The sequence below is a fragment of the Odontesthes bonariensis genome, chromosome 16 (assembly GCF_027942865.1).
Source record: "Odontesthes bonariensis isolate fOdoBon6 chromosome 16, fOdoBon6.hap1, whole genome shotgun sequence".
Classification (NCBI taxonomy): Eukaryota; Metazoa; Chordata; class Actinopteri; order Atheriniformes; family Atherinopsidae; genus Odontesthes; species Odontesthes bonariensis.
Genome location: NC_134521.1, coordinates 20,040,996 through 20,062,876, shown reverse-complemented (window position 1 = coordinate 20,062,876; position 21,881 = coordinate 20,040,996). Strand labels below are relative to the sequence as shown.

General features: G+C 42.6%; 2 protein-coding genes across 23 annotated transcripts in view; both read left to right on the top strand.

Annotated features, from left to right (window-relative positions):
- dlg2 (discs, large homolog 2 (Drosophila)) overlaps positions 1 to 3,409 on the top strand; it is a 125,716-nt gene extending 122,307 nt beyond the window's left edge. For all 15 annotated transcript variants that reach the window (XM_075486546.1, XM_075486542.1, XM_075486557.1 and 12 more), the window contains one exon: positions 2,865 to 3,409. In XM_075486546.1, the coding sequence (XP_075342661.1) occupies positions 2,865 to 2,971 (107 nt within the window). In that variant the 3' untranslated portion in view covers positions 2,972 to 3,409. The remainder of the gene's footprint in view (positions 1 to 2,864) is intronic.
- A 2,926-nt stretch (positions 3,410 to 6,335) lies between these two features.
- The window catches only part of bbx (BBX high mobility group box domain containing), a 29,539-nt gene continuing 13,993 nt past the window's right edge, over positions 6,336 to 21,881 (top strand). The window contains exons 1-9 of one of the 8 annotated variants that reach the window (XM_075486537.1): positions 6,336 to 6,441; positions 10,273 to 10,349; positions 15,878 to 16,049; positions 16,160 to 16,417; positions 16,751 to 16,952; positions 17,036 to 17,103; positions 17,252 to 17,326; positions 17,776 to 17,856; positions 19,166 to 19,231. In XM_075486537.1, the coding sequence (XP_075342652.1) occupies positions 15,891 to 16,049; positions 16,160 to 16,417; positions 16,751 to 16,952; positions 17,036 to 17,103; positions 17,252 to 17,326; positions 17,776 to 17,856; positions 19,166 to 19,231 (909 nt within the window). In that variant the 5' untranslated portion in view covers positions 6,336 to 6,441; positions 10,273 to 10,349; positions 15,878 to 15,890. Of the gene's footprint in view, positions 6,442 to 8,814; positions 8,949 to 9,268; positions 9,787 to 10,272; positions 10,350 to 15,584; positions 15,782 to 15,877; positions 16,050 to 16,159; positions 16,418 to 16,750; positions 16,953 to 17,035; positions 17,104 to 17,251; positions 17,327 to 17,775; positions 17,857 to 19,165; positions 19,232 to 21,881 lie in introns of those variants that run through there. The other 7 variants (XM_075486536.1, XM_075486539.1, XM_075486538.1 and 4 more) reach the window with 7 other exon arrangements.

The following is a 21,881-nucleotide window of genomic DNA, read 5'->3' as shown; positions in this document are numbered from 1 at the left end:
GTACACACAAAACACCTCTAGGTGCGCTGTAAGCCACCCCCATCGGTTACACCAGAACAATAGAAGAAGCAATGCGCATGCGTGTACGCCCCTACTTCTTCCAGCGCATCACCTGTAAATGTTCCTTCAACAACGCCGCTGTAGTTAGCAGTGTCTGCAGCAGTGCTGCTATCAATGTTGTGGGGTCCATGATGATCGCTGTCTGTCCTTGTTGTGTTGTCTTCTTCTTCTTCCGGATTTTGAATGGAAGCCGCTTTTTGTTCTGGTCACTGACGTATGTGTATACGTCACTGGCGTTGACCATGTGGCTGTGACGCAGATGTAAATGAATCCGTTTTGGCTGTAACAATGGAAACGAAACAACGCCGTTCTCAGATCTTCCCACTCTGGAACCCGTTCTCCAAAACTATCGTTTTGGGGTACCCAGAACGCCGGCTCCGTGTGGCCACGACAGCCAAACGATAAGCAAAAGTATCGTTTACAGTGAAAACCGTTTTCGTGTCGCCGTAGCCTTAAACTCCTCTTCCCCAACCCAGAGGTGGACAACCATGGCTCGGATTTGGAGAAGTTGACTTTCATCCCGGTATTGATATATCAGTTACCTTTTAAATAAACTCTGCTGCTAACAAGCTTGAAAGTGAATATTTATTCTTTATACTTTATAGTACAGCACTTTATAGTTCAACACATCTGAACCCTCTTATACCAGCTTTCTGTCATTTCTTTAAGCAGTCTTCAGGAATAGTTCTCCAGGCTTCTTGAAGGACATCCCAAAGCTCTTCTTTGGATGTCAAATGCCTTTTGTTCCGTTCCCTGTCAAGATGATTGCTTCAATGATGCTTCAATAATGTTGAGGGTCCGGGCTCTGGGGAGGATTCATCCCTCCATCAGACCTGTTGCCACTGATTTTCAGTCCACTTCTTGTGTCATTTGGCACAGCTCAGCCTTTTCTCCCTGTTTCCCTTCCTTAAGAATGGCTTCTTGACAGCCACCCTTCCATCCATCCATCCATCATTATCTATACCGCTGAATCCGTCGATCGGGTCGCGGGCGGACTGGAGCCTATCTCAGCAGTCAATGGGCGAGAGGCGGGGTACACCCTGGACAGGCCGCCAGTCAGCCACCCTTCCATGGAGACCATTTCTGATGAGGCTTGGGCCAACAGCAGATGGATCAGCTGGAGGTCCAGATGCATCTCTCAGGTCCTGTATCAGGTCTTTGCTGGATTTTTAGAACTACATTTTTAAGGAAAAGGAAGGAAAACAAAGGAGATCTAATCAAAATTCATCAAAATTAAGCTCAGACACGTATTGAAACCAGTTGGGTCTCGTACGACTTTCTCTTCAAGATTGGGATTCAGTGATGGCTGAAGTTGTTGAACTGTATCAACTGTAACAAAGGTGCTGTTGCCATTAAACAAGAGAAGAATAATCGAAGAAATATAGATATTTTAGAGCAGTTACATTAAACTGGAATTTATATCTTACAATATGACTATATTCACTGGCTTCAAACACATGGAAAGTCCAGGTGTGTCCCTGTATCACCAAAAGGACAATTTCCTGCCTTCTCAGATGACAGCATTTCAGGGCATAGTGCTGGACTTTATGATGGTGGTTGTTGTCTTTACTCCGGAAGGGGCAGCAGGTCTTTAGAGCCTTCATCAACCGCTTCCAGCTGCTTCAATGGGTCGACTCGGCGCTCTGCCCTGAAAGCAGCCCCTGGCCCTCCTGTACACACAACCTGTGCAGAGCTGCCTGCTGGGCTTCGGCCTGTCTCCACAGAGGTACCATCAGACCAGGATGTGATTTCTTTTGAACTGCACAGAGTACTGTGCTGGTGGGGGAAACTCAAGCATCTAGGAAGGGCGTGGGCGCTCGAAAAGCAGTGATCTAACAGCTGCTGGTCTAAGCTGAGACATCCCTGGCAGGATGGAGTGTTGCCCACAAACATTGTGAGATTGGGTGAGATGCACCAAGAGGATAAGCAAGCTCCAAATAGTTCACGGAGGCTATTATGAGAAGAAAAATAAAGAGAAAGAGAGCACTGGCTAACTTCCGTGCTTTCTACCATCATGTTTAGAAAAGACAGACGCACCGTGCGATGACTTCCGCAGAATTGCGACGAACATCAATCAAGAGCGACGTGGAAGTCGAATGAATTCACATTTGACCGTTCCGACTGAGACTGAGGTCGCATTGTAAAAAATCCAATCCGTATCGGATTTATGATGACATATAACATACTGAAGTGGCCCAACGTGGAATTGATTGAAAGTCGGATTCTATGTGACTTGTGCTGTCTTGAAAAAAAATCTAATCTGAGTCACATATGAGCAAAAAAAATCGGATTCGGGCCACATTTCAAACACAGTCCGAGTCCGAATGTATGACTGTTCGAACCTTGTTGGTGTTGGTAAGTAAAAGGGTACGTTTGTAATTAGTTAGGTTAGTTAGCTTAGTTAGCTTAAGCTGCTGCCCCGTGACCCGATCCCCAGAGAAGCGGAAGATGATGGATGGATGGATGTAACTAGTTAATTTTTTGTACCATCAGGCCTGTGGGCTGCACTGTCTCCTCATAGTAAGTCTTAAAGCGATTATACTGAACATGTGGGGAGATCCCTCTTCTCAGAGTGAAGAGGCTACCTCTCCACATTAATCTAACTATTAGTGATTCCATACGGCCCGTACCGTAGGTGCAGTAAAGATAAACAACAAGGTGCAACTAAGTGTCTCGAAGAAGTTCCCTTTCACCGCGACAGACAGGGGATCATTCCCCTTACATGTGGAGCATGTAAAAGAGCGGAGAGACTCTCTCAGGGAGCCACGGTTGCAATCTAACTGCACATTCTCTTTTCTTTTTAGCGCTGGTTCAAGGAGACACCTTAGACGACATTTATAACCACTGCAAACAGGTCATAGAGGAACATTCAGGACCTTATATCTGGATCCCATCGAAGGAGAAACTATAACAACTCATCTCCCCGGAAGGGAGTTGGACTGCTAGGAACTAATAACAAGCTGTAAGATACGAGAACTGTGTGGCGACGAATAGGTTCTTCATTCATGTTTCTTACTGAAAATCTAATTTATTTAATTTCCTTTTCTCTGCCGTTTGCTTATTGTTTTTCACTCAACACCAGTGTTCTCGAATGTAAAGAAAAGTGTTAGGAGATTTGAAGTCTTGGATCTTAAAGTCTTTGTATATATTCTTTGATTTTCTTTTGTTATTTTGAATAAAAAGGAAACGAGTAATGATGAGGAGTAAATAAATGTGGGGGCAACGTATCCACATTGGGGCCAGAGGTGGCAGAGATGCTGCGGATATCTGCTGGAAAGTGGGTACTCCAACTGTAATACCAACTTTCTCCTTTCACACTGCAACCAAACAAATAAACAAATGGAGTCGAGCGTTTTGTCTCGTTTTTGCATCTGTGTAGCCTGCAAACGCTGCTTGGTGTTTGTTTGCACTGTAATCTTTTTCTTTCAATGAAAATGTCTGAAAATGTTAATGGTTCGATTCTCATTATTTTTGGCGTCCCAGTGACAATTGAAAGGCAAAATAAGCTAATTTAATGCTATGTTTTGCGACTTCATTTGCTCACAAGCACAAAAGGTGTAACTTCAAGGGTTATTGACATACCAGGTTTCATTTTAATTATAATATAAATTAATGACACCCCCCCCCCTCCCCCCGGTGATTCACTCAGAAGAAATTCAGTTGAGAATAAGACTAAAAATCTCTAAGACAACTCGATTTACCTTGCTCAGACTGCCAGGGCCTCGTTTTCACACGTTTTATACAGAGAAAGGACTGTGGATTTTGTCCTTGCTATTATTTTCCATTGGAAAATTCATTTGGAGGGTGTTTCTTAATGATACCGAGCAACGTCTGATCCTCAGGTGGCCTCTCAGTGGGCCTCTCAGTGGGCCTCTGCTTCTATTTTAGCTGCGGAAATAGTGAGATTCATCCAAGATGGAGAAATCATCACTGAGCAACACATTTATTACATTTTAAAATAATAAAGATTCATCATGTAGTTAAACTTCCTGGAATCAGCACTGTATCTACGACAAAAACTTTACAGTTCGATTAGATGTTGTATTAAATTCATGTTTATGCCCCCTGTGTGAGATTTAGATTAGTGGCCGATGGAGAAACAAATCCATTGTCAGTGCGTTTAGATTAACACGGTTTGCTTTTATTATTACAATGTTTTAAGACCTCTTTCGTGATTATTTTGCAAATTTTGGTATTTGTCACCATTTGCCTTAACAGAGTAAGTTTACTGTATGTCAGCGATGAAAGCTTCTTTTTTTTATATATATATTTAACATTTCTTCACGGTTATCATGTCTAAGAAACATGTCAAGATGTGTTTAAATCTGAAAGACAGGACTTACTGTGTAATATTATTTAAGAAATGAGAGGCGTTCGGATCTTCCAAAATCATTGTGATGTAACACAATATTTTACTAGACAGGTTTTTTTTTTTCGGGGGGGGGGGTTCTTTATGTGGAAATGTAAAAGATGTCTGACAAACGCATGTTGCAACAGTCACCTGTTTCTTGTAGATGTGCAATATTCAGCACAACTGAAGCCTCGAGGTATCTGCTGAGTGTCGAGACGCGATTTTAAACCCGAATAAAAACTCTTATGTAAGACGCTGTGTCTTGGCAATATGTTTCACAGTTTACCCTTCAGTCGAGAGTTGCATTTCATTCTCTCCAAGATCTCTTATCTGTTGATAATGGGAGAGTCAGACTGTGGCGTGAAGTCTTCACCAGCACATCCCAAAGATTCCTAATGATGGTGAGGTCTGGCCTCTGTGGTGACCAGTACATGAATGAAAATTATACTTCATGTTACCTGAACCTCTCAAAATTTAAGCTCAATGAGTCCCGGCACTGTCACCTTGAATATGCTCCAGCCATCAGTAAAGGAGAAAGATGGAAAAACCTGGTCATTCAGAGGATTGGGGTAGTCAGCTGACCTCTCTTTTTTGGGGGGGCATATGCTGTTTGCTGAACCTAGACCTGACCATCGACCAGTCTTTATTCCCTGATGCTCCACCACTCTGGAACAAGTAAACCTGGACTCCTCAGACCACATGACCATTTTCCATTACCGCAGACTCCAGTCTTTATGCTGATCGGCCTCGCTGATGTAGTTTTTTTTTTTTCGCATCATCTCTTTTGTCGTTTTGTGTGCTTGATGCAGGCCAATGATTTGACACTTAGTGATCACAACTGTGGTGATCATTTCCAGGACGACAGGATCTGCCTTCCAACGTGGTCGTTTAAGGAATGAGAAGCTACTCACTCCTAACCAAAGAACCTTTTTCTTAAAAGCTTGGAGTCTTCTAGGTGCCTACTGATCAACTTCAAACATGTTTACTTGTTTTAAAAAACCCTCTTGTCTTTAAGCGATGGCTTTTTCTGTCCCCCTGTTCCATAAATCCCACCTTTCTGGAGTGTGTGACCCTCCTCAGGGTTAAATTTGGCCTTTTTTGTTACATCTGAAATGCCTTTCTTGCTCCATCTGTGAGTTTTGGTGGGAGGACTTGGGTTAAACACCTTGCTGACGATGGGGAAAAAGGGATGCATATATCAAGCACCTATTTATATGTGTGTGTTTGAGTGAATTAGAAACGCATTATAAAGTGCTTCCTAGTTCCTAAAGCCAGGTTAAAAGCTGCTTGAAATTCACAGTGAAACCTGACCACAGTGGAGCTGGAGGCTGCTCTGCGCCTCAGAGTCAGAGTTTGCTACATCACAAATACCACAAATGGTTTTGGCATGTGTTGTGCGTTCGAGAAATGTCCCAAAGGCTCAAATAAAATCAAAACTTGGGCCATGGTGGATAAGGGCCGGAACATAGGAGGCCAAATTCACAGAGTCGGTGTCATCATTCAAAGCCACATTTGGGCCAATCATTCTTTGTTTTCTGGGTCAGTTGAGCACCTCTTCCTGATTAACTGATAAAGTCAATCATCAAGCAGGCTTCTCAAAGAAATCATGATAAATCCATCAACCTTAGTCATCGTGCACTGGCTACAAGCATACTGCACTTTGTAGCAGCATTCCTTGTGGGTCTGTGGGTAACACCATGAAAAAAATGTACCTGAATGAAAACAAACTTCCAGTTTCGTTCCCCCAACACTTAAAACAGAAGCAGTATTTATAATTTGAAACCTAACTTCACCATAAAATGCCTTCTGAGCACAAACTTTGAGGACTGCAACTTCCGACCACTTCAATCCAGCGAGGCTTCTCATTGGTGGTAACGAACTGCCAATCAAAAGAGATGACCACTCGCGTGCAGCAATGTATGTTAGGGGTGGGCATTCTCAATATGTACAGTATGCTGCAAAACTGTTGATAGTTTTCTAACCTAAAAGATTTAAACAACTATCTACCCTCATCCTTCGTATTCGGACAGGTAAGTGCTGTTAAATTGTCGGTGTTTATCTCGGTTACAGTGTTTTAAATCAGTTATCATGCGCCGAGCACCCAGGAAGCTCCTGACAAGTAATCACTCAGCTGACTGCAACGGTGGTTAGTCGTTATCTGAGTTTTCTGATGTATCGTTCATGTTTTCGGCGACCTTTGTCTGTGTAACGACGCTAAAAGATGAAGTTAAGTCAGGGATGGTGTCGGCGGTGAGAGCACTTTGCTAACCGGGGGAGGGGAGAGCCGAGATGAGAATTTACTCCCACCTCGAGGAAAACGAAAGTAATTTCTGTTACATTAAGTGACTGAACAAGTCTGTTTTTTTGAAAGAATGAACTCATGACAGTGTTACTTTGGGGGGTTGAGGTCGTTAAATGTGTCGTCTTTGCCGACAATAACATTCATCATCTGTGAGGAGCTGCGTTTCCGTGCCAACGTAAAGCGACACAGAGTGCCGAGGACGACTTCCGGTAGACTTTTTGAAATAAAACCACACGTTGAATTTTGAGACTATCGTTGTTGGTTTTTTTTCACTCGTTTGTATGGTTTTCACCGACCCAAACATTCGCCATAGCTTTTTGTCTCAAATTTCACACACTTTGTGTCCTTTTACATATGAAAATGAACGTTTTTACTCGTCTTCTGTATGTCTGAAGTCAACTTCCTTGCCTTTAAAAAAAAAAAAAGGTTTAGGAAGTACAAACTCTGCATTTGAGTTTAGTTTTGGGCTCCTGAAACCATGTTTCATTGCAGCACTGTGCAAAAAGTGCTGATCCAACCCTGATTTCTTTATATTTTTGCTTCCAAGCAGCCAGACTTTATTGTAATATTTTAAAGTGGTCTTGAATAATAGTTCTCCAGGTTTTCTGAAGGCCTTTCATAGTTTTTCTTTGGACATTGGCTGCTTTTTCACTCATTTTCACAAATGTTCTGTATCTGTATTTCTTAGATTATCCTTCTCTCCTAGCAACAACACCATTGTTACAGTTGATAAAGATTAACAAGAGAGCCCCATACAATTTAAAATCTCTTGAAAAGACGGTACAAGACCCAAATGGCTTCAGCACGTCAGATATGTGTTCTGAAGAAGGACGTTGGTTCCACTTTGTTTTCTTCTCTCATTTTAAATATAGCTGTCTATCGGCAAGTACAATGAGAACGTAAAGAAAGTTTGATGGATTGAGCTCGAGTGAAATCGTGTGAGCGGCAAGGAAGAAGAAAGGAAGCCTGCTTCAATCCTGAAAAAGTCTTGAATATTCTGTTTGGTGCAGAAGTCTTGTGTCACCCCTCATTTCTTTGTATTTGGCTTCCAAGCAGCCAGACTTTACTGTAATCTTTTAAGGTGGACTTGAGCAGAAGGTCTCCTGGCTTTCTGAAGATCTTTCAATTTTTTTTTATTAGGACATTTTTAGTTGCATCTAGGAAAAATGCCAAAGTTAACACAGTTTGACAGACAGAAAACCAACATTCCCAAAGAGCTGTTAGCTGAAAACTTGACATATCTCAGCATTGTGTGCAGTGTGTCCTTAAAACATCTGAGGAAACTGGACGAGTGGAGGACAAAAGAAGAAGAGTCTGCAGCAGATTAACAGTATCTGAAAGTGACATCCTTAAGAAAGAATTAAAAAAAATCCAGCAAAGACCTGACACAGGAGCTGAGAGATGCATCTGGACCTTCAGCTGATCCATCTGCTGTTGGCCCAAGCCTCATCAGAAATGGGCCCCATGGAAGGGTGGCTGTCAAGAAGCCGTTCTTAAGGAAGGGAAACAGGGAGAAAAGGCTGAGCTATGCCAAAGGACACAAGAAGTGGACTGAAAATCAGTGGCAACAGGTCTGATGGAGGGATGAATCCTCCCCAGAGCCCTGAGCTCAACATTACTGAAGCAGTGTGGGATCATGTTGGCAGAGAACGGAGCAAAAGGCAGCCGACATCCAAATAAGAGCTTTGGGATGTCCTTCAAGAAGCCTGCAGAACTATTCCTGAAGACTGCTTAAAGAAATGACAGAAAACTGGTCTGAGAGGGTTCAGACTGTGTTGGAGAATAAAGCTGCTCAGGCCAAACATTCCCTTTTAATCTCCTTATAATTGCACCAACTCTGTTTTTGTCGTATTCACTGTATTTCTATTGATGTTTTAGCACATCTCTGCACCAACGTCACCGCTTCCTTGGCATTATATAAAGAAATGAAGGTTGGATCAAAGAGTTTTGCACAAAACTTTAATAGACACATAATAACCGTTGCATCAGATCCACAGGCTGGTAAAAAAAAAAAAAAAAGGCTACGGTGTTATCCACCAGACTGCGTGATGTGTGTTCCTGAGTGTTTTTACGTCGGTCCCACTTCCTGTTTGCCTGCGTCTCATTGGGTTGTGCTTGACGAAGCTGTGCTTTTAGTACAGCAAGTGCTGAACTGTTATCATTTGTTAATAAGTTGAAAAAGGTGGACGACCAATGATGAGAGGACCCCCCTGGTTCTTGGGAAGAATACTGGAGGTATGTCGAGGCGTAAACGGAGAGGTTAATGACAGACAACTCGTGGTTCAGTCGATTTTTGACGTTAAAACTCGGTGGTTATTTTGTCAGCCTCTCAGCCACTGGAAAAATTGTTATTATCGCTGCTGTGGACATGATGTCCGCCTGCTGGCTGTTCCCTCTGAATGAGTTTGTTTCCCATCGACATTTCACTGAGCACCGGGGTTAAAGAGGGCGCATTTGTGTCACCGTGAAACATTTCTTCTCGGCTGAAATTTCCGTGTGAGATAAACGTCAACTGTTTCTCTCAAGAGGTGGTATGACTTGGCCCCCCCGTCTCTTCCCTTTTCTATCCGCATCACAGCCTCCGGACCCGCATGTTAACGAGCAGTTGCAATAGTGCAAACTAGGATTTCGACCGCAGTTTGTGCCGGTGACTTTTTGCCATCAATTGGTCAACGAGCTCCGGCTGTTTTTTTGGAAACCATTGCATCTTAAAACCGTGACGCGTCCAGTTAGCAGGAGGCAGAGCTAGCAAGCTAACTAGCTACTTTATTCCTAGTAACAGTGCTAGGAAATGGAGCTGCTGCTCTGCCAAACATCCTTCACACATGCATCTGCCTCGCCAGAAGATCCCCAGTTTAATTAACCACTCTGAGTGTTTTTTTTCCCCACGGACGAGGAGACAAATCGGCGACATTGTCATCGGAGAGTTTGACAGGAGTGAAATTCCCACTACTGTACTTTGGGTTTTCTCCTCCAAACCGAGGCAAGATGGACTCTCATTCGGCTCGTCTGTCTCGTCGCAGCTTAGATCGACATTTTGCTCAGACACACACAAAAAACTGTTCGCTTCGAGGTAGGAACCCGCAGTGTGGGCGAAGTGGTCTTTTATTTGGACGTATATCGCACATTTTGCACCGTTATCGTGCGTCGAGAAGCTCGATGTAACAGCACGAGACTTCACTTCTGAGACCGTCGGGCGTCAGCAGTTTCACCTGAGATCACATCGGAAAACCTTTTTGCACGGCCAGATAGTCCCCGCGATAAGCGCTGGCTGCTCAATTTGGACCGGGCTCGTGCTGTGTGAAATGCGCCCAGTTGCAGCCGGATTTTGGCCTACATGTTTAGCTTTTGGCCACAAGGGCGGATCGACGGCACGATAAGTGATCAAGTCTGACAAAATGTCCCACCGTACTTTGAGGCTGATGAAGTCGCTGTCGCTGTTCGATGTGTCGCACTGATGTGTCCCTAAAGTGGCTCTGAGAGCATCTTGTTATAGCACAGTCCTTACAGAGATGACGGTGTAAACGCATGACTGAGAGCAGTGTCTTGTATTTTATAGGTCATCGTCATTGTATGACAAAGGCTGTGGCAGATTCATCTTCATCATTCATACAGCATTTCCATAGTTTTTCTTCAGTAAGTATCCCCTGTTTTTTCACTCACGAATAAATACAAAAACACTCGCATCCAGTCTGCATCCTGTCCAGAGGGATGCAGCCATTAGACCATTCATTGGTGGTTAATTTCGCGTGTGCCACATGAGCCAAAATACACGGTCGATAAGAAATGACAGCATGCATAAATGTTTATTGTTCCTGTGAAATAATTCCGCTTATTTGTTGTTAAAGAGCATTGGGACGCCCTGCAGCTCGTGACATCAGAAGAAAACTGTCACTTTAATACAATGTTTGTTTGTTTTTTGGAATTATTAAATGGATATTCCATTTTCATTTCTGAACCCCAATAACTAAACCAAAGAAAAAGCAAAAAAAAAAAAAAAACATTGGGTTGTGGTGTAAAATGTAAATACAAACACAGAGCAGTGGTTTGCCGATCTTATGAACCGGTGTTTTATTCATAAGAGAACATCGAAAATGGATCAAATGTGAGAAATATTTCCTCAACTAGAATTTAATTGCAGCAGCGTGACTTAAAAGAAAGTTGTGACAGGTCTAATTGTCCCGCTGTGTAGCATCCCCTCTTCTTTTAACAACACTCTGTAAACATCTGGGAACTGAGGAGACCAGCTGTTGGACCTTTGGGGAGATAAATGTTGTCCCATTCTTGTCTGATGTAGGATTCCAGCTGCTCAGCAGTCCTGGGTCTTCTTTGTTGTATTTTAAATGATTTCAGGTGGTGAAACATCTGGACTGCAGGCAGATCAGTCCAGCACCCGGACTCTTACTACAAAGCCGTGCTGTTGGAATAGATGCAGCGTGTGGTTTAACATTGTCTTGCTGAAATATGCAATGCCTTCCCTGAAGAAGATGTCACCTGGATGGAAGCACATGTTGCTCTAAAACCTGTTTATAGCTTTCAGCATTAATGCAGCCTTTCCAGATGTGCAGGTTTCTAGTTCCGTAGACACTAATGCCCCCCCCCCCTTCCATCAGCGGATAACAAGCTGGATGGTCCCTCTCCTCTTTCTTCTGGAGGACGCAGCATCCATGATTTCCAATCAGAAGTTTTGTTTTTGTGTGTTTTTCGGGGGGGGGGTGATGACGCATTCGCGTCATGACTGAAATGGCACTGTCTGCCCTCTCATTAGCTCAGTTGAAATGATTGGGATCCGTGTTTGTCGGTGGTTGGATTATGATCAGGCTGAAGAGCCTGCCGAAAATAATGCCTCGCCGAGAGTTCACATAGTAGCGAAAATGTCCTTGGCAGGTGCTCCCCGATAGTTGCCACAGAGTGTATTAGGTTCTTTTTGTTGGATGTGAAAACTACAGTCGAGCAACACGTCTCCTGTTTGTGGAGACGCAAAGTTACAGCAACGCATGAGCAAAGTTTGTGCGTGAAATCTCTCGGTGCTGCTTTGGGTTGTTTACTACTCGTCATCTGTTCACGTTTTGAGCCGTTGCCACTAAACCTCTCGACACTCGGCTCGTCTCCTGCTTCTGCAGTTTCAGTCAGTGTTGTGCAGATTCTGACTGTAGTATGATCAACAGACCTGGGATCAGTGGACCAATGCGAAGTGCAACGATGCACGATGTTGTTGATAAGCATGGCCTGCTCATAGTTGAAGATATTAATTGTGGCTGTTATCATTGGTTGTCAGGACAGCCCTCACACTGAGTTAAAAACTGAGGCTAACGACTTTGCATTTTACTTTCTCTGAACGATTATTAGCAGCTCTTTTGAGTTTAGGGCTGCAATTCTTTCAGGATAAACTTCAGTGACATTCTGCTGCTTTTCCATCATCTGCTGATGAATAATGTGTTGGACGACGGTGTTTGATGGTTCCTGACTCATGTTGCCTGTGGGATTATGTGAGAACATCACTTAGGAACGTTCAAAGCTAACGCTTACTGTGTCCCGAGTTAATAACTGCAGACATATTTTTTTCTAAATGATCTGAGAGGTAGCTTTATGACTTTGGGATGCTTACGGGGGAGGCCGCTGTGCAGAAGCCATCCTCTGTATTGGATAAAGTTTCATTTGTCAGATAATTTTTTGATATACTTTACTACGTTTCCATTTAATTTGGTAGAGTTTACGCAGATTTTTAAAGAGTTTGGCCTTATCGATGCTTCAGTATGATCCTGGAGCCGGTTTACCTCTGGTTTTTGGTCCCCGTCCCTACCTCAAAGGGGAATTGTGAATGTGTTTGTATGACTTTTAACTAAAGTAGTGTCGTGAATCATCTTTTTCTCCATCATCGCTGCTTTTTCATTTTACATATCAACTTTGACGTTTTTTTTACATTTCTCTTCAAAATTCCTCAAGAATAAATACTCGACCAGTCTGTAACAACCTGCTTACGGGACTCATCGGCATACATAAAGGGAATCTATGGATTTATCGGAGCGTGCTTTGGCTGCTACCTTCACGATCGATGCCACCATTGGACTAAAAAATGTGAAAGACATCGCACTAACAACAAATAAGTGAAGCCGCAGACAGACTTTTCTTTGCTTCTCTCTCGGGATAATGAATATCCTGCACTGAGCAACAGATAAAACTGGCTTTGCGTACTTTACCTCCACTTGGGGTTCGGTCGCCGTTCATTGAAGTTAGTTTGTTTAATATTCTCCATCAGGGTCATTTCCAGAAATATTGTGAAATTGTCTAAATTCAGTAAAAAACCTGAACCTGTAATTTGAAAATTCATTTGAACGTTTATTGAACAGACACGATTCCAAAGAACGCATTTTCAGTGCCTTCACTGAACAGCTTAGTTGTATTTAGAAAATACAAACAAACAGAAAGTTTTATGCCAGCAACACACTCGAAAAAACAAAAAGAAAGCAAGTTGGTTTTGAGGCAAAGAAAGAAAGAAAAGTTCAAAGAATCTACAAATGATAATGTTCTGGAAGCTTCTCCAATCAGAAGGTGAGGGTGCCAGGATTGGGTATAAAAGCAGCATCCACCAAAGACGTCGAATTTCCAACAACGAGGGGTCGTGGATCTCCACTTTGTGTCAAACTCTGTCAGAGGATCATCAATAAGTCCCCAAAAAACAATGTCTTGATGAAAGATCGTAAAGAAGTTTGGTCGTTTAACATCTACGGAGCAAAGTATTGTGAAAAGATTCAGGAAGTCTGGGGAAACCGAAGAGTTTTGGATGACCTTTGAGCCCCTCCGGCGGCCGGTACGCATGATAATATTTTTAACGCCAGCGTTTGTTGGCTTTTATTTAACTCTTCTTACGAGCCTGTAGCAGCTCCCGTGTTGTTTTTTCTTGGTCAACAAGAATTTCTGGAAAGGTCCTGGACATAGTTTGAGAAAATCATTTTGACTTGGACTGACATCAGGCTGTGATCCGACAGCCACACTCATCTACAGATATTCGCTCCGGACAAAAGTAAAGAAATATAATTATTTTGAGCATTTTTCTTTGAAAAGACGGCAGAATCAAACGTTTAGCCTATTTCACGTGGCTCGAGAAGAAAGCTCCCCCATTTACTTTGGATATGACTGATTTTCCCAGAATGAGAACAGGCTAAATGAAGGTACATTGAACTTTTATTCTAGATAATTAGTTTTAATTCAACCGTACTTTTTCATCGTTGCAAGCTGATATTCATTCAGTGCGACCGCACAAAGAAACCCATGTGAACGTCTGTTTCTTTTCTGCCTTTTGCGTCTTGAATTTCCCTATTTTGTTTTTAGATTTGACTCCGCGTGATCGGATCTTTGGATGTGAACCCAGCACGGCGTGTTTGCTGGAGACAAATCGAAAAATGACTGCAATGAAAAACATTTCGACGGGCTTCTTTGTTCACGTTGAGTTTTTGGAAACGCTTGTAAACGTTTTGTGAACTCTTTGTTGATATGTGTGTCCACTGAGTTCTTCTCCCATTTCTATTACTAGGCAGATGAGAAAGGTTAGACGGCAATGTGATCATAAATTGGGTCCTGTTCAATATTCAGGTCACATATAGAGTCCACCAGCTGTAAGTTATCATCGCTTGCAGCCCTTCTCGTACTCGGCTGCTCGTGTCTCCCACAGTGGGGGGATAATCTGAGGCCGGTTAAATGAGAGAATTAGCATAATAAATTGAGGCCAGTGAAGTGTTGGTCAGTGACATGAGCAAACGCTCAGACTAAATATAGAAAGAAGCTTCATTTCAGAGGTTTGAAAAGACTTGTGCTGGATTTTTATTTCTTGATCTGTTGTAATGGCATTTATTTTGTCATCTATAATTTATTCAACTGAAGCTGGAAGTCATTACAGTGGCTTGCATGAATTCAATCTATTCATTGCTGATAAAAAATTTTGATAACTGTGTCACCAGGGAGAAAAATCGGTGCGTTTAAACCGGTATCGATCGCCCGTCTTAATTGTTTTTCTGGAAATATGCTCCTTGAGAGTTTCAGGAATCAAGAGGTCTTCGTTGTCATTGTGCTTCCTCACATTCACATTGACAAGGGTGAGCATTTTCTGATTAGTCTCAGTGAGAAATCACCGGACGTTAGACACAGCTAAGGCCAACCTCTGGTAGGAATGAGCCGTGAGCGGCAGCAACCAAAGTTGATTTCCGTCCAAATATTGCCAGGGGAAGTTGCTTTTTTTTTTTCATGTAATTTCTGTTTTAATCCGTAATGATTAAACAAAGCAAACCATGCGTTCGAACATTTTCTGCATTTAATCGACTTCACCTGCCACTGGGTGAGAGGCCGGGTCGCCAGTCCATCACAGGGCAAATTCACATGAATATTAATGTTTAGAATTGATGCAGCACAATAAAAAAATGTTTTTCATTTAAAAAATATGAATTTTTAATGGTTTAGGTGCTTTTATTTGTTTCTGATTCATTTGATTTCATAATCCCGCATTTATTTATTTCAGGGGATTTTGATTTATTTCAAGTCCCCTTGAAATAGTTATTTTCCTGACTTATTTATCGTTTCAAGTATTCCTTTATTTGCTGAAAAAGAATTGAAACAGCATTACAAAGTATTTCAGAATCAGAATCAGAATCGCTTTTATTGCCAGGTATGTGGACCCACACGAGGAATTTGACTCCGGTTACACCTCGCTCTCTTAGTGCAACAAACACAAAAATAGACATAGAACAAGGCTAAAGTAGAAAATAAAAGTAAAATAAAAAGTAGAATAAAAAACTATGTAAAGAAAAAAATAAAGATAAAATAGGCAAATAAATATATATATATATATATATATATATATATATACACATAAGTATTGAGTGAGTATAAACAGTGATATATTTCTATATGGTGCAAATTGGTGCATGGTGCAAGGATGGATGGTAAATATAAATATAAATACAGAGTTCACAGTATGGTAGGATTATTCAGGAGATGTACAGATATACAGATATTGAAAGGCCTTTTCTTTGCAAACCAGCTTGAGTTTTGCGTCCTCTGGCCGAGTCATGCAGGTTAATAGTTATTATTGTCGTGTAATCAGTGATACTTGATGGTTACCTCTCTGTTGTTTTGTACTAAATGTATCATCTTATTTTCTTTTGTCTCAGGTGCGGTAGTACCATGAAGAGTGGAGGAAGGGGCAAGGAGCCGCCTGCTGCAGGGGAGATCACTGGGAAACGCCCCAAGCGCAAATGCCTGCAGTGGCACCCTCTTCTCTCCAAAAAGGCCCTGGATTTCTCCGAGGAGGAAGAAGAAGAAGATGAAGAGGAGCTGGAGAAGGTGAGTGTGTCCAGTGCCACAGCAGGTCATTTGCTCCCTTTTTTTGCCACGCTCTCAACAGCTGATCCGTGAGTTTATCACATGAACATGGTCTCTGAATTTGTTATCAGCAGCCAGTGCTGTGCAGTGAGGACCGGGAGTCACAGGTTCAGAGTGGAAGCACAACGGAGGAAGTCGAGGAGGACTCCAGTGAGCAGCGGGCACGCCGGCCGATGAATGCCTTCCTCCTCTTTTGCAAACGCCACCGCTCCCTGGTGCGCCAGGAACACCCACGTCTTGACAACCGGGGGGCCACCAAAATCCTGGCCGATTGGTGGGCTGTGTTGGAGCCCAAAGAGAAGCAGAAATACACCGACATGGCTAAGGAAGTAAGACTGCTCCCAGAGTCCAGGCCTCTATTTAATTCATATTTGCTTCTTGTTTTGTCTCCTACTGTACAAAAAAAAAGAAGAATTTGTCTTTAAGGGAAACACATTCAGCCCACTTTTCTTTTTTTCACAAGTTGACACAATTTCCTGTAGTCTTGATGAAATAATTTGGTCAAAGTACAACAGAAAGAACATCTCATTTTCCACCTTTTTTCACCTCTATTGACCTGTTTTAGGGCGTGGAATGACCCACTCATTGGGTTTGACAAGGACAATTAGTACTGATCACTGTTTGAGGCACTCATTGTTAATCAATTTAACATGTCCTTTCAGTACAAGGATGCCTTTATGAAGGCGAACCCAGGCTACAAGTGGTGTCCCACCACCAGCAAACCAGTGAAGAGCCCTTCCTCTCAGCCAGTCGGCAACCCCCGCAAAAAAGTTTGGTCCTTCCCTTGCAACTCATCCAAGGACTCCACTGCCAAAAAAGTGCCCAAAACCGACAGCTTGCCACAGTTAAACTTTGCCATGGCAGGTGCGTATAGTGAAAGATGATGGTTCCGCAGTAACACGACGAAGTCTTGGAATGTTTTTGTAACTTTTGTCATTCATTGTAAGATCCTACAAAGATGGGAGGCCTTAGCATGCTGCTGTTAGCTGGTGAACACGCCCTCACAAACAGAGAGGTTGGTTCCTGTTTAAAAACTACAGTCAGATGCATCCTTTGAATCTGATGTCTTTATTTGTTGTGCAAGCATTTCTTTTGGCATTATGTTTTTGTATTTTGATTTCTTGTACCAGACTTACTAACCCCAGTAATGTTTGCATCTCTAGGTCCCTTCAACTATTAAACCCAGTTTACCGGACATAGCCAACGAAGGAAACTCCTTTCCAGAGGATAAGGAAGAGGTGTGTTTTTCTATCTTACCAGTCTCAATCTATCCTAGATCACTTGTCTTTTTTGCAGATGTAAACAATTGACAGGATATATTAATAAGTGTTACCAGCCAAAGAAAAACTAGTCAAAGTTACAACCATGTTTACCACCTGGAACATTAATGTAATGCTTACTTTCTATTGTTGCTCATGAATGCCCCATCATTTAGATTTAAAGTGATGGGTTTATGTTAATCCTAACCATGTTAATGTGAAATGAGCCATTGTGCTTTTTGAGTATTTCTATCTTTGGCTCTTTTGATCATTTGAAATCAAAGGTTCAAACAACAAAATGAGTCTTTGCTTCGTCTCCCTAAATCGAATTATATGAATTTTGATTGGCTGGATCCCTTCCACGCAGATGTCTCATCTAATAACTTGGCGACTGACTTGTTTTCTTTCACACGCTTTGACGTCTTCAGATGTCGTCTCGGACTATTCCAAACAGAGTGCCTGACATTACTGAAAGCAGGGTCAAGTCCGCCCTTTCCCCGGTGGCAGAGGTAGGAATGAATGTGACAGCACTGTGCAAAATACTTGATCCAGCCCTCGTGTCGTTATATTTTGTGAGGAAAACAGGAAATAGGTGCAGTGATTTATTGAAATGTGGAAACAGAAAAGTGATTATCTACAGCAGAGTGCAAAAGTCTTGATCCACCCCTCATTTCTTTATAAGTTGCACCTTCATTCTCCAACAAAGCCTGAACCCTCTTAGACCAGCTTTCTGTCATTTATTTAAATAGTCTTCAGGAATAGTTCTCCAGGCTTCTTGAAGGACATCCCAAAGCTCTTCTTTGGATGTCGGCTGCCTTTTGTTCCGTTCTCTGTCAGGATGATCCCACACTGCTTCAGTAATGTTGAGGTCCGGGCTCTGGGGAGGATTCATCCCTCCATCAGACCTGTTGCCACTGATTTTCAGTCCACTTCTTGTGTCTTTGGCATAGCTCAGCCTTTTCTCCCTGTTTCCCTTCCTTAAGAATGGTTTCCTGACAGCCACCCTTCCATGGAGACCATTTCTCCATTTCCATGGAGATGAGGCTTGGGCCAACAGTAGATTTCTGTCAATCTCTCAAGTCTCAAATAGTTTTTTAGGCCTGACAGTTCTTCTTCTTTTGTCCTCCACTTGTCCAGTTTCCTCAAATGTTTTAAGGACACACTGCACACCATGCTGAGATATGCCAAGTTCTCAGAAAACAGCTCTTTAGGAATCACCTTGTTGGAGCATAAATACTATTTTCTGTCTGTCAAACTGTGTTATCTTTGGTGTTTTTCATAGATGCAACAAAGGAAATGGGAACAGATGATGTGTCTTTGTGTCAGGCTGCCTCTAACAAAGTTGTGCAAAGAATTGTACAAACTCTCATATACTTATATACTGTATATCCCTTTATGTTTCCATAGATTGCTGCACCTTTTTCCTGTTTACTTGGCAATATACGAGACTTAATCAGATGTAACTTTGTAAAATATTTGGAATATTCTGAATGTATTCATCAGCAAAAAATACTCATCATATACTCAATCATTGCAAACAGCTTCTGTTCTAGTTCTGACTGTTTTATTTCTTTTCCGCCTTCCGCTATCAACGAAAGTATTTTATGGTTCTGATGGTGTCGCTGGTGAACTTTAACGTGACCAGTTCTCCAAAAAAAACACTTTTAGATCCAGCGAAGGCAGGTAACCTTCAAAGAGTCTGACTTAGCTGGAAGTATTTCACGGTACAAGCTTCAGGTTTTTCTCCTTCCTTCAGTGAAAATGAACATGTTTTTATAAGCAATGCAACAAGTGACAAATGTTGTGGTGTGTTCACAGTCATCTCTGTCAGTGGCTCCTGAAGGAAAACCGTGCCGACAGTCTGCTCTCTTCCAGCTGGCTGAGGTAGGAAAAATGATCCTTGGAACTTTAAAAGATTGTAAAAATGATGCAAGAAACAGCTTAAACTAGAACACAGTCTGTTAGCTGAAAGCAAGCAAGTGGGATCTTGTCTCTTATGCCGATAGTAAGTCTTAAAGGGATAGTTCGCCTCTTTTGACATGAAACTGTATGACATCCCATATTAGCAATATCATTTATAAACATTTTCTTACCCTCTGCTGCGTCCTGTGAGCCGAGTTCCAGCCTCGTTTTGGCGTTGACGAAGGTAGTCCGGCTAGTTGGCTGGGGCTAAAAAAATAAAGCGTCTTGCTTCTCAAAACAATATGCGTTCAAAAGAGTAATACATTTGCATCGTAAAATCGTTCAACAAAAAAAGTCAGACCTCACAATCGCTTGGCGCTATTTTTCTCTCCCTTCATATCAATGCGTTCAGCCACCTAGCGATAGCTGCACCTGTTACGGTGTTTACTACTCGGAAGCAGGGGACTGCTCGGTCTGCACTTCGGTCTGCAAGGTTTACACAGCCCGTAGTGATACGAAGGGAGAGAGAAATAGCACCAAGCAATTGTGAGGTCTGACTTTTTTTGGTGAACTATTTTGTGACGCAAATGTTTGTTTTGAGAAGCAAAACGCTTTATTTTTTAAGCCCCAGCCAACTAGCCGGACTACCTTCGTCAACGCCAAAACTCGGCTGGAACTCGGCTCACAGTACGCAGCGGGGGGTAAGTCAATGTTCATAAATGATATTGCTAATATGGGATGTCATACAGCTTCATGTCAAAAGAGGCGAACTATCCCTTTAAGGTGCGTTGTCTTACTTTATGAGCCGTAATTTTGTGGTTTAAGAAACACAGTGATTATGTTTAACACCTGTGACGAGCTATCGCCTCCAGTCCAGCATCAGCCAACCTGTCATGAAGAGAAGATACAAAAGGTGGAGCTCTGAGTAGTAGTATCGTTTAGTTGGATCAGTTGGGTTCAGGTTAAACTTCTTAGAAGTCGTTGTGGGATCCAAGGTGTCAGATTTAAAAGTAAGAAGCACCGTTCAGTTAAGTTATCCATCATTGACTGGAACCCTTTTTCAACGGGGCCGTTGAACCAGCGCTGTCTCCTTATTTCTGTTGCTCTGTCTCAGACTCACAGAGGCGCTGCTCTTCCTACTTTAAGACACTCGACATATAAAAAGGTTGCTGTTGTCGAGAGGGGATGGTGATGAGTGGATGAGCTGAAACTGTAGAAATGGAGATGGAACACAGATTAAGGTGTCCTGCAGCAGACACTCTGGACTGGATCCAGTTTGGGTGCTTGATGAACAGAAGTTTAAAGACCTCATGACACATGGAAAATACTGTAATATACATAAACACATTGAAAGTACACATACAAAATAGTCACTTGAAGTTGGTTTTAATCATTATGATAGAGAAATTGAGTTTGTACGGCCTTTTAAAAGTGCGATTTTTGCTGGCGAGCTTCCTATTAGTCCGTCACGTGACCTATGACGTACACACCGGAACGATCCTGACACCTGTCATAGCAACAACATGGATTCTGACAACTCCTCCGAATCATCCTCGGATCCTGACACATTTTTCGAAGTGGCAGAGTCCGACCCAATGCTGGAGGACAATGTGAGAGGGGCGTTATGCCCTATAGATACGAGCCATACCTGGATGAGTTGGAGCCACACGGTTCCACGGAAAGTTCGGATGGCGAGGCGGAAGGCGCTGTTGCTCATATGCCTAGCTCCTGACCAGTGGCCATCCTTCCGCGATTAGGCTAGTTCTACTTCGGCTTTTCACGCGACTCAACCCACGACATTGACAATTTGTAAAGTTCTGTGACAATTGTGAGATTATTTCAAGCTCCTTGCCTTTATCTGTTATATTTTAGGTCAGGGGTGGCCAACCCGCGGCTCCTCAGCCGCATGCGGCTCTTTGTCTGGTTTCATGCGGCTCTTATGTTCATATCAAAATTTGTGTTTGTGTTTTGGTTTTTTTTTATGTGCGTGTTCGCTTTGTTTGAGTTCAATACGGCAGCGTTCTCCAACCTTTTTTGCTCCATGGACCGGTTTAATGTCAGACAATGTTTTCACAGACCGGCCTTTCAGGTGTGGCGGATAAATTCTACAAAATAAAATGATACAACTAACACAGACACTGTGGTATTTAGTAAATATAATAATAAACTTGAATCCACTGTGTACTTGTATGTAACTTTATTAGCAGATATAACATCCTCTCTGCCTCCTAACGCTCTCTGGTCGCTATGGTAACGCTTAAACATGTCTTCAAAATGCAGCTTTCTTTTTCTTGGTGGTCACAGCCTCTTCTTCTGTCTCCTCACTGGGAAGGAGGAGACTCATTTTGACTCATTTTGCTCGGTTCGTGGGTTTAATATCAGCGCTGATGCTGAGCGAGTCAAGAACAGACAGATGGAACGGAGAAAATTCGGTCATTTTTCCAAATAATGTGGCTCTTTGTGGTAACACAGTAAAAAATGCGGTCTCTGACCGGTTGGCCACCCCTGTTTTAGGTGTTCTTGTGGGAGGTGTGAGCCAATGCCAGTGGTAGATGTGTCGGTGTGCTGCCGCAAACAGTCTAGAGTGTGCGAGAGGAGAGAGGAGGAGGGAGCAGACGTTCCGGAGCATACG